Source organism: Lucilia cuprina, chromosome 3 (assembly GCF_022045245.1).
Source record: "Lucilia cuprina isolate Lc7/37 chromosome 3, ASM2204524v1, whole genome shotgun sequence".
Taxonomy (NCBI): domain Eukaryota; kingdom Metazoa; phylum Arthropoda; class Insecta; order Diptera; family Calliphoridae; genus Lucilia; species Lucilia cuprina.
This window is the reverse complement of record NC_060951.1, coordinates 6,311,466-6,323,921: the sequence shown is the minus strand read 5'-3', so window position 1 is coordinate 6,323,921 and position 12,456 is coordinate 6,311,466. Positions and strand designations below refer to the sequence as shown.

Sequence of the window (12,456 nt, the reverse complement as noted above, 5' to 3'; positions counted from 1 at the left end):
TCAGTTCTAGTTCAGTTCTAGTTCAGTTCTAGTTCAGTTATAATTCAGTTCTAGTTCAGTTCTAGTTCAGTTCTAGTTCAGTTCTAGTTCAGTTCTAGTTCAGTTCTAATTCAGTTCTAGTTCAGTTCAAGTTCAGTTCTAGTTCAGTTCTCTTCAAAGCTTTAGTAAAATCGATCTACAGCTAAAAACTCACAATCTTCCATGAGTATAACTGGAGTAGCCTCCGGATTTGTGCTTGACAAGGTATGACCCATCATATTAAAATCATCTTCCATAGAAAGAAACGAGGGATTCCAGCGTGAACGAGGTGTTGTGCGGTGTGAGGAAACGCCCGATGATGAGGAATATAAACTTAAGTTAGTGGGACTTATGACACCCGACATAGTGGTATAACCCAGCAGCTGAAAAGGGAATTTTTATCATTTTTGTTCGTAAGATTTTCTTAAATGTATTCCAACTTACCGGTGTTGTTTGTGTATGGAAATGATTAAAGTACTCGCGTCCATTTGTTTGCGGATACGGTTGAGCCGATATGCGTGAGAGCGCCGAAGTTGGAGTTGAAACCGATATAGCCGAAGAGGACGAAGTGGGTGATGTCTTACAGCGGGCCACATCAATGATGTGATGTTGTGGACTTTGTGTGGGTGCAGGAGGTGGTGAGGCGGAGGATGTAGAGGCCACTACCAAATCCGAAGAATTGGTACTACTGCCCACGGTAATGGTATTATTGCCTGAATCTTGTTGCGAAGAAGAGGCTGTTGTATTAGTTAGTTTTGAGGACATGGAACTCAAGCCAGTGCTAGTACTGTGATCTATGGTGGTGTGTTGCTGCTGCTGGTGATGGGCAGCATGCTGTTGATGATGATGGTGGTGATGATGAGCATGATGTTGTTGCATTTGCTGATGGCCATGATGATGATTTCGAGGCGAATCTCCTGCTGAACTAACACTAGTCAAGGGAGGCGGAGTTATGCTGGCAGATGTGGGTGGAGAAGCCACCATAGTCAAATCTCCAGTAGAACGTATTATGGCCACAGGACGCGCCATTGGCGGCAAAGGCGGCGGAGGCAACATGGTGCTGTATTGTTGATAATGAGCAGCTGCTGCTGCAGCTGATACGGCTGATAATTTGGGACTACGCCCAACAGCGGCTGCTGCGGCAGCATGTTGTAATTGAAAATGAGAAGACGTTTGATGATGATGAGCATGCAAATCAGCTTCCGAGGGATTAACACCTGAAGCATCTTGGCAAACATAGGCCACAAATTCTGACATATCCTGTCCATGATTAATGACCTCTGTAGCGTATTTGGGAGTGGAAGAAGTTTGAGAGTGATGCAAGTGCTGCTGATGATGATGTTGCTGTTGATGCTGCTGTTGTTGCTGCTGTTGGTGTTGCTGCTGTTGTTGATGCTGCTGTTGTTGTTGCTGCTGGTGTTGAGCTTCTTCCGAATTATCAGAGGGATTGGCAGAAGGACTGTTATGTTGTGGATAATACAAAGCCGGACTGACGGAATTTGGCACCAATGTAGAACTCACATTGTGTTGCATTAACACTAAAAGAAAATTAGGAATATATAAGTTTCATTAAGGAAATTAAAGCATTAAAACCCACCTTCTCCTGGTCTCATTTGGCCCATGCTTAACAATACCCTATTGCTGGTAGGCGTGTATCTTTGAAGAGCTACTTCTTCATTATTGGAGCCACCATTATTGCTGCCATTGTCTTCATTTTGCCTCAATATCACAGAAAAACTGCTGGGTCCGCCCACCGAATCCTGCGGCGAACCATTAGGATCAGGTTTACAAGAAACAGTAGCGGCAGCACGCAACAAAGATGAGTTGGAAAGATGCATGCTGCTGCGAGGATCTACAAAATCAACTTTTAAAATAGACTCAACATTAGAGCAGAATTCGTAATGATTACAAGTATATTAATACTCACTGCTATAGCCCGAGGGCAAAACCATAGAAGCACTAACTGATGATCTGCCGTCTCCGCCTGAAACCATACCACCTCCTCCACTCGATGAACTCAAACTATTAACTCCTCCCACCACCGAACCGAGAGGAGCTGCAGAAGCAGTCATTTGATATGTTTGGCATTCATAGGCCGCTGTTGGATGTTCCAGCTTAATGGAACTGGCCTGTATGAGATCATTGGTGGTTTCTTCCAGTATGGAAGCTAAAATGAAAGAATTTTTTGGTTCTTCATTACCACAATGAACCATTCAAGGGCACTGACACATGCTGGCTTCAATTTTAAATTACCTTTTGATAACTTCCACAGTTCCTTGGAAGAGAATACCCCAGTGGCCAAGATAATATCATTGCAAACCACACCATTGTAGGGATTATGACTGTAGCCAGCAAATGGTGTGCTCTCGACATCTGATGCCGCATGTTGTGGGTAGTTGGGCTTAATGTTAGTTTTGGCAAAAAAGGAATATTTCATCTCTTGCTCTTCATACATACCTTTCGCTTTGCGCTCTTCATCGGCGTGTTTCTTATTGTCTGCTGGATTATTGTTGTTGTTGTTATGTTCATTACTGTACAGCATGAGCGATGGTGTTGTAGGTGTACCCGGATGTGGTGATGAGGGTGTTGGACTACTTAGCGGATCATGTGTGTTAATGAAATTGGCCAAATATAGGTCTAGCTCTCGTACCGAAACATTGATGTGATAAGGATTAACACACAATGCTGGATGTATACATTCGGGTGACTTTTCCAAACGCTCACCATCGGTACTCTCCAAAGGTATAGCTTTGAATAGAATGACCATAACTAAATCCAAACGCCACACTTTGTCTGCCTGACGTAGGCAATCAATGCGCCGCATTTTGCCTTTTTGATCGGGATTGGAGAGAACACATATCGATTTACGTTTACCCGTAATCGATTGTACAAAATCTTCGCGACATTCTTGTGTTATGTCTTTGCGCAATTTTCCCAAGAGGCGAGAGGCCCATTTCTGTTTAACTTCAGCTTTTTCGTTCTAAAAGAAAAGGGAAATAGATTGAAGATTAAAAAAGTAACCATATCAACGTCTAGTCTATAGTATAATCTATAGTCTAGTCTATAGTATAGTCGAAAGTCTTGTCTATAGTCTACTCTACAGTCTAGTCTATAGTCTAGTCTATAGTCTAGTCTATAGTCTAGTCTATAGTCTAGTCTATAGTCTAGTCTATAGTCTAGTCTATAGTCTAGTCTATAGTCTAGTCTATAGTCTAGTCTATAGTCTAGTCTATAGTCTAGTCTATAGTCTAGTCTATAGTCTAGTCTATAGTCTAGTCTATAGTCTAGTCTATAGTCTAGTCTATAGTCTAGTCTATAGTCTAGTCTATAGTCTAGTCTATAGTCTAGTCTATAGTCTAGTCTATAGTCTAGTCTATAGTCTAGTCTATAGTCTAGTCTATAGTCTAGTCTATAGTCCCTAGTCTATAGTCAGTCTATAGTCTAGTCTATAGTCTAGTCTATAGTCTAGTCTATAGTCTAGTCTATAGTCTAGTCTATAGTCTAGTCTATAGTCTAGTCTATAGTCTAGTCTATAGTCTAGTCTATAGTCTATAGTCTAGTCTATAGTCTATAGTCTAGTCTATAGTCTAGTATATAGTCCAGTCTATAGTCTAGTCTATAGTCTAGTCTATAGTCTAGTCTATAGTCTAGTCTATAGTCTAGTCTATAGTCTAGTCTATAGTCTAGTCTATAGTCTAGTCTATAGTCTAGTCTATAGTCTAGTCTATAGTCTAGTCTATAGTCTAGTCTATAGTCTAGTCTATAGTCTAGTCTATAGTCTAGTCTATAGTCTAGTCTATAGTCTAGTCTATAGTCTAGTCTATAGTCTAGTCTATAGTCTAGTCTATAGTCTAGTCTATAGTCTAGTCTATAGTCTAGTCTATAGTCTAGTCTATAGTCTAGTCTATAGTCTAGTCTATAGTCTAGTCTATAGTCTAGTCTATAGTCTAGTCTATAGTCTAGTCTATAGTCTAGTCTATAGTCTAGTCTATAGTCTAGTCTATAGTCTAGTCTATAGTCTAGCTATAGTCTAGTCTATAGTCTAGTCTATAGTCTAGTCTATAGTCTAGTCTATAGTCTAGTCTATAGTCTAGTCTATAGTCTAGTCTATAGTCTATTCTATAGTCTAGTCTATAGTCTAGTCTATAGTCTAGTCTATAGTCTAGTCTATAGTCTATTCTATAGTCTAGTCTATAGTCTAGTCTATAGTCTAGTCTATAGTCTAGTCTATAGTCTAGTCTATAGTCTAGTCTATAGTCTAGTCTATAGTCTAGTCTATAGTCTAGTCTATAGTCTAGTCCTATAGTCTAGTCTATAGTCTAGTCTATAGTCTAGTCTATAGTCTAGTCTATAGTCTAGTCTATAGTCTAGTCTATAGTCTAGTCTATAGTCTAGTCTATAGTCTAGTCTATAGTCTAGTCTATAGTCTAGTCTACAGTCTAGTCTATAGTCTAGTCTATAGTCTAGTCTATAGTCTAGTCTACAGTCTAGTCTATAGTCTAGTCTATAGTCTAGTCTATAGTCTAGTCTATAGTCGAGTCTATAGTCTAGTCTATAGTCTAGTCTATAGTCTAGTCTAAAGTCTAGTCTATAGTCTAGTCTATAGTCTAGTCTAGTCTATAGACTAGTCTATAGTCTAGTCTATAGTCCAGTCTATAGTCTAGTCTATAGTCTAGTCTATAGTCTAGTCTATAGTCTAGTCTATAGTCTAGTCTATAGTCTAGTCTATAGTCTAGTCTATAGTCTAGTCTATGGTCTAGTCTATAGTCTAGTCTATAGTCTAGACTATAGTCTAGTCTATAGTCTAGTCTATAGTCTAGACTATAGTCTAGTCTATAGTCTAGTCTAAAGTCTTGTCTATAGTCTAGTCTATAGTCTAGTCTATAGTCGAGTCTATAGTCTAGTCTATAGTCTAGTCTATGGTCTAGTCTATAGTCTAGTCTATGGTCTAGTCTATGGTCTAGTCTATGGTCTAGTCTATAGTCTAGTCTATAGTCTAGTCTATAGTCTAGTCTATAGTCTAGTCTATAGTCTAGTCTATAGTCTAGTCTATAGTCTAGTCTATAGTCTAGACTATAGTCTAGTCTATAGTCTAGTCTATAGTCTAGACTATAGTCTAGTCTATAGTCTAGTCTATAGTCTAGTCTATAGTCTAGTCTATAGTCGAGTCTATAGTCTAGTCTATAGTCTAGTCTATGGTCTAGTCTATAGTCTAGTCTATGGTCTAGTCTATGGTCTAGTCTATGGGTCTAGTCTATAGTTAGTCTATAGTCTAGTCTATAGTCTAGTCTATAGTCTAGTCTATAGTCTAGTCTATAGTCTAGTCTATAGTCTAGTCTATAGTCTAGACTATAGTCTAGTCTATAGTCTAGTCTATAGTCTAGACTATAGTCTAGTCTATAGTCTAGTCTAAAGTCTTGTCTATAGTCTAGTCTATAGTCTAGTCTATAGTCGAGTCTATAGTCTAGTCTATAGTCTAGTCTATGGTCTAGTCTATAGTCTAGTCTATGGTCTAGTCTATGGTCTAGTCTATGGTCTAGTCTATAGTCTAGTCTATAGTCTAGTCTATAGTCTAGTCTATAGTCTAGTCTATAGTCTAGTCTGTAGTCTAGTCTGTAGTCTAGTCTATAGTCTAGTCTATAGTCTAGTCTATAGTCTAGTCTATAGTCTAGTCTATAGTCTAGACTATAGTCTAGTCTATAGCCTAGTCTATAGTCTTGTCTATAGTCTAGTCTATAGTCTAGTCTATGGTCTAGTCTATAGTCTAGTCTATAGTCTATTCTATGGTCTAGCCTATAGTCTAGTCTATGGTCTAGTCTATAGTCTAGTCTATAGTTTAGTCTATAGTCTAGTATGTAGTCTAGTCTGTAGTCTAGTCTATAGTCTAGACTAAAGTCTAGTCTATAATCTAGTCTATAGTCTAGTCTATAGTCTAGTCTATAGTCTAGTCTATAGTCTCGTCTATAGTCTAGTCTAGTCTATAGTCTAGTCTACAGTCTAGTCTATAGTCTAGTCTATAGTCTAGTCTATAGTCTAGTCTATAGTCTAGTCTATAGTCTAGTCTATAGTCTAGTCTATAGTCTAGTCTATAGTCTAGTCTATAGTCTAGAATATAGTTTAGCCCATAGTCTAGTCTACAGTCTAGTCTATAGTCTAGTCTATAGTCTAGTCTATACTCAAGTCTATAGACTAGTCTATAGTCTAGTCTATAGTCCAGTCTATAGTCTAGTCTATAGTCTAGTCTATAGTCTAGTCTATAGTGTAGTCTATAGTCTAGTGTATAGTCTCATCTATAGTCTAGTCTATAGTCTAGTCTATAGTCAAGTTTATAGTCTAGTCTATAGACTAATCTATAGTCTAGTCTATAGACTAATCTATAGTCTAGTCTATAGTTTAGTCTATAGTCTATTCTCTGATCTTTAGTCTAGTCTTTAGTCTGGTCTATTCTCTGATCTATAGTCTAGTCTATAGTCTAGTCTATAGTCTAGTCTATAGTCTAGTCTATAGTCTAGTCTACAGTCTAGTCTATAGTATAGTCAATAGTCCAGTCTATAGTTTAGTCTATAGTCTAGTCTTTAGTCTTGTCTATGGTCTAGTCTATAGTCTAGTATATAGATTAGTTTATAGTCTAGTGTATATTCCAGTCTATAGTCCAATATATAGTCTAGTCTATAGTCTAGTCTATAGTCTAGTCTATAGTATAGTATATAGTATAGTCTTAAGTTGGTTCTCTATAGTTGCTCTAATCGACTTTCTCTCTTACTCACCTGTAACTCGTCTTTGCAATGTCTCTCCTCCTCCAGTGACATGCGTTTCTCATGCTTTTTGTAGTATTTTCGCTTGGCTGCTTGTAAATTAAACCAGGAATACGAAAATGATTTGACATACGGTAGTAGGGCTTCAATGAACGGATGAAACTCATCCTAATCAAATACACACACACACACGAACAATTAACACACATATGACAACAATTACAAGAGAGAAAGAGATAAGAGTGTAAAAGAAAGAAAAAGAAATATTTATAAAATAAAATTAAAAATTAAATACAAAAAGTGATTTTTTCAAAAAATATTACAGCCATGAGAGCAGTAGTATTAGTAGTAATTTAAAAAAGAGAAAACACTAAGTATTATATAGACACATATAAATTTAAAAATAAATGCAGTTTTGATTGATTTTTCAATACGTTTTTGGTTTAAGTCTCTACTAAAATATTTGAGTTTTTTTATATGTAATATAATTATTATTTTTTATTATTTTTTTTTTTTAGTTTTAATATTGATGATGAGTTTTACAAACATTTAAACATTTAGATTAAATATATATTTTATTAAATAATTGAGAAAAGAAATATACAGAGATTAAATTGTTTTAGTAAATAAAAAAATGGCGCGTACAACATTCAGTTAAAGAAAAAGAGAAGAGAAAAAATATTAAAATCAAAGAGAAATGGTGATATAAAATGAGTGAGAGAAAGTAAAAGAGACCAATTCATCTATATATATCACAGTGATCAAGAAATCCATTGTTATATAATTGTTTAAGCATTTTTAAAAATTTCAGAAAATTTTCTTTATTTTATTACTAAAACCCTCATATATTTTCTGTTAAAAAAAACTATACATTTTCCAATTTTACTAAGTTTCTCTTTAAGTTCTAATAAATTTTTTTTGCAAAAAAATCAAACTTCAAACGTCCATTGACCCAAAGATTTTATATGCACAAGACATTGTTGTATATATTTCTTAAATATAGAAATATTTTTGTAATGTTTCTATTTCTTACTATTTTTTTCTTTGCTTTGATACAATATGTTGCTTTTGCGTAGTCACGTCTTTTTTCAAATCCACGCATTTTGCATACAAATTAGCTGTGATTAGTACTAAAAAAAAAAACAAAATTCTTTTGGTAGGTCAGTTTAAAAACGAATAAAATTGTAATTCACTTTAGAGCTGTTTTTATATTTTCTATGTAATTTTTTTTTTCTAACATCATGGTTTTTAACTATCATCAACTAAAGTAGGTGAATTAGTGAATAATAATAAAATAGAAGACACTTTTGCGAACATAACAAAGAAGAAGGAATTTTATATATAAAAAAAGTTTTTTTAAGACAAAAAAGAAGACTGAATATGTCTAGACTGAGTTATAGACCCGCTTAAGTTCTGATGTGTAGTCTAGTCTTAGTTTCCACACTTATCCATAGAGTAGACAAAAGACTAATTAATATACTGATCCAGAAAACCATCTATCTGTAAGTACTTCCAAAAGAATAACATATATCACTACTTCAAAAGTAGCAGTAAGTGAATTTGTTTACCATCTGTGGAAGTAATGTTTATTAAATCAAATTTTGCTTCCTCAAAACTAGAACTTAAAAATTACTTCCTGAAAATGACATCAAATGTAATGATTTTGGAATCACATAAAATGCCATCCTATGGAGAGCATGCGTTAAAATCATCACCTTTTCAGGTATTTTTCAGTACTACCAAGCAGTAAATTCTACTTCTTTTTCGCTTCTTTGGAAGTTCTTTTTTGCAAGGTATAGACTTGTCTATAGACTACACCGTATCACTTGCAAATAGAACGACCTATAGACTGGTTTAAAGACTTATCTAAAAGACTGATCTATATTTTATATATAGCCTAATCTAAAGACTTTATAGACTGATCTTTATACTGATCTACATATTGCACTTTAGACAGATCTTTAGAGTAATCTTTAGACTGGTCACTAGACTATAGACTTATTAATAAAGTAACCTATAGACTTGTTCATACACTGATCTATAGACATGTTTATAGACTGATCTATAGAAATGTCTATAGTTTGATCTGTAAACTGGTCTATAGTCTGATCTATAATCTAATATATAGAGTTGTCTATAAACTAATCTATAAGCTTGTTTATAGACTGTTCTATAGGCTTGTCTTTTTACTGATATATATACTAATCTATAGATATATTTATACACCAATCTGTTGACTAATCTATATATTGATCTATTGTAGACTTGCCTATAGACTGATCTAGATACATCGCTATACTCTGATCTGTAGACTGGTGTATAAACTGCTGTGTAGACTGATCTATAGATTGACCTTTCTCAATACTGATCTATAGACTTGTCCATAGACTGATCAATAGGCTTTATAGGGCAGAGTGCTCTATAGACTCGATATAATCGAAGCTATAGACCTGTATATAAATTTATTTAAATACTAATCTATAGGCTTGTCTCTAAACTGGTCTGTAGGCTCGTGGATAGACTGATATATAGACTAATGTGTAGTATAATCTATAGACTAATATATTGACTGATCTATAGATTGATCTTAATACTGATCTCTATATTAACCTTTGGAATTGTACTGATCTACAAACTTGTCGAAATATTGATCTATAAAATGATCTTATGACTACTCCATTAACTGATTTATAGACTGGTCTATTGACTGTTCTATAGAGTGACCTTTAGACTTGCAGATCAACAAATTGCTATAAAGAATAATCTATAGACTCTATAGACTGATCTCTAGAACGGACGATAGACTGATAGATATATTTGTGTACTATTTTATAGACTTATCCATTGACTGACATGTTAACTTAACTGTAGACTGATCTATACATTTCTTTATAGACTCATCTGATTATAGATCGATATGTAGACGGATCATGATTTATCTTGCGCTGTAGTTAGATCTCTGAACTTGTCTCTAGGCTTGTCTTTAGTTTGATGTATATAGACTGATCTACAAATTGTAAAAATCATCTATTTATCTATAATCTGATCTATAGACTGATTCTTAGACTAATCTACTGATAGCTCTTATAGATTGATCACTACACTGATATATATGTATTGCATTATAGACTGGTCCATAGATTGATCTATATATTGGTCAAAAGATTGATCTAAATCTATTCTGAAGTCTGATCTATAGACTTCATTATATACAAGTCTATCGACAGATCTATTAACTGTTTTATAGACGAATTTTTAGACAGTTTTATAGACTATAGACTGATCTGTACTTTCATATATAGATAGATCGAGATATTGCTATATATACTGATCTTTAGACAGATCTGTAGGCTTGTCAAAGAACTAATATATAGTATTTTCCATAGAGTGATGGTCAAAGTACTAATATAAAGTATTTTCTATAGAGTGATCTATAGACTATGTGCTTCTTCATAGGCGGATCTTAACACTATTCTATAGACTGTTATATGGCCTAGTCTATAGAAAGATTTGTAGGGTCTATAGAAAGATTAATAGGGAATAGTTTCCTTAGATTCGAAATCTCTTAAGGGAATTAAGCGAAAAATTAGAAATTTGTTTTAAAAATAAATTATTAAAGAAAAAGAATATAAAACATACACATTTACATATTTAAAGATAAAAAACACTCAGTGGTAAATTATTTAAATTACTTTGATTTATATAGATAAAAAAGGACCTCATTATATGAAAAATAATATAATGATTTAAAATGGTATTTCCACATGAAAAAAAAAACATGATAAATTTTTAAAATTTATTATGGGATAATAAAATTGATAAAAAAAAAGACACACTTTTAAGGAAAAACATAATAAAAAGTTGCAAAGAAAAAAAATGATTTTTTTTCAACAAAACTGTGTCTACTCCATTCCATTTTATATGACCATTTCATACAAATACAATACAAAAAAAAAGAAAACAGTTTCAAAGGTGTAACGAGTATTACAAAAGGAAACGGATATTGAATGAAAACGTAATAAGAAAAAAATATAATGAAATGTTAAAAACAAAATTAAATGAATAAAATAACATAAACAGCTATAGTGTAAAGGAGAAAAGAGGGAAAGGACTAAAGGAAGAGTTATAATAAAGGCGACAGGCAGACGAAACAAATTAAACAAATTTTTAAGGATTTTTTTTTTAGAATTTTTTAAATATATTTTTTAAGGACTATTTAGTTTAACAATTGAAGCCTGTCGCCTTCATTATAAATTCGCCTCTCTCATCATGTGAAATAATTGTAAAAAAAGGGTCACAGTAAAACATAAAAACAAACATAATAGGATTCCACACATACATACAGAGACATTTACATACATCAACAGAGTAGTAAAAGGATAAATCAAAACAACAACATGTTTGTAATAAGGACATTTTATATAAATGACAGCGAAAAAGTCAGAGAAAGAGAGAGAGAGCGAATATGAATGAGTTATAAAAACAAAAAATTGTTAAAAAAGTTTACAAGTAATAAACAAACAAAAAATAAACACGACAATATGTATTACACCAAAAACAAACTTTGTTAAAAAAAACAACAACAACACACACAGACAGAGAGAGAGAGAGAGAGTTAGTTGTTTAGTAACTTTTGTAATTACTTAGTTAACGAGAGAGATATATTAGATTAGAGAGTTAAACACAGAGTTTTATGATTTATATTTTTGTTTGTCTGTTTATTGTTGGAGGAGAGGAGGAGGGCATTTCGCCTTTAATTTGCTAAATGGAAAAAAGCTGTGATCCTTTTCATTCTCAATAATTAAACTCTTTTTGGTTTTTTATGTTTTTTTTCTTAAAAAGGGTTCGTTGATGTTTAAACAAAATTAGTTAAATGAGTTTAGTTTTGATGCTGTTAGTTTCATTATTTTAGCTGTTTTTGGTTTTCATTTTTTTGCTTTTAGAATTCAAATTATATATCTTTTTTTTTTGGTTTCATTTAATTGCTTAAAAACTGATACCACGTATAAATTCAGCACCTGTCCTGAGGATGATGTTTGTAGATAAGAATTAACGTCCGTCTCGATCATACAGCTACGTAAAGAATCAGGTATAAACATGCCTTGTTAAAGGCTTTATTTGTTTTGTATTTTTTTCTTTTGGTTTTCTTTTTTGTGTATGTTTTAAACTTTTTCAGTAATTTCTTTTATTTATTAGTTGTTGTTACAGCTTTTCTTAAAAAAAATCCTTTTTTTTCTAATATTTTTAAGCTTTGGAAGACTTTGGGTGTGTAGAGTTTTTTTGAGCTTTTTTGTTTTGGTAGAGTAGTATGCAAGTTTATTTTGTTGTTGTAATAAGTTGTCTGTAAAAAATAGGAAGAAATATGTTAATTTTAAAGTATAAATAAACAATTTAAAAAAGCTTCATTAACTATAGTCTATAGTCTAGTCTATAGTTTATAGTCTAGTCTATAGTTTAGTCTATAGTCTAGTCTATAGTCTAGTCTATAGTCTAGTCTACAGTCTAGACTATAGTCTAGTCTATAGTCTAGTCTATAGTCTAGTCTACAGTCTAGATTATAGTCTAGTCTATAGTTTAGTCTATAGTCTAGTCTATAGTCAAGTCTATAGTCTAGTCTATAGTCTAGTCTATAGTCTAGTCTATATTCTAGTCTATAGTCTAGTCTATAGTCTAGTCTATAGTC

The 12,456-nt window shown here is 33.3% G+C and overlaps 1 protein-coding gene across 5 annotated transcripts; it reads right to left on the bottom strand.

Moving 5' to 3' along the window:
• Window positions 1–116: 116 nt before the first annotated feature.
• Window positions 117–12,109, bottom strand: LOC111679313 (myb-like protein Q). Of its 5 annotated transcripts, none has more exons than XM_046946725.1 (8): window positions 11,774–12,109; window positions 6,786–6,941; window positions 2,476–2,998; window positions 2,272–2,391; window positions 1,946–2,209; window positions 1,616–1,882; window positions 463–1,556; window positions 117–401 (listed from the first exon to the last, which is right to left on the bottom strand). In XM_046946725.1, exons 1-8 carry the CDS (start codon window positions 11,870–11,872, stop codon window positions 162–164), a joined length of 2,763 nt encoding a protein of 920 aa, XP_046802681.1. In that variant the 5' UTR covers window positions 11,873–12,109; the 3' UTR covers window positions 117–161. The 5 variants fall into 5 exon arrangements, with proteins under 5 accessions (XP_046802681.1, XP_046802680.1, XP_046802683.1 ...); XM_046946727.1 differs by having other exon boundaries at window positions 120–401; window positions 1,946–2,185; window positions 11,774–12,107; XM_046946726.1 differs by having other exon boundaries at window positions 120–401; window positions 11,792–12,107.
• Window positions 12,110–12,456: the final 347 nt, after the last annotated feature.

Bases quoted from the DNA above. Each gene is read 5' to 3' on its own strand.
- LOC111679313 (XM_046946724.1), bottom strand. From the start codon at position 11,872: ATGTTTATACCTGATTCTTTACGTAGCTGTATGATCGAGACGGACGTT. The intron at 1,883-1,945 runs GTGAGTATTAAT...CTATTTTAAAAG, and splicing joins TTTGCCCTCGGGCTATAGCA to TTGATTTTGTAGATCCTCGC. The intron at 1,557-1,615 runs GTGGGTTTTAAT...ATTTTCTTTTAG, and splicing joins CCAAATGAGACCAGGAGAAG to TGTTAATGCAACACAATGTG.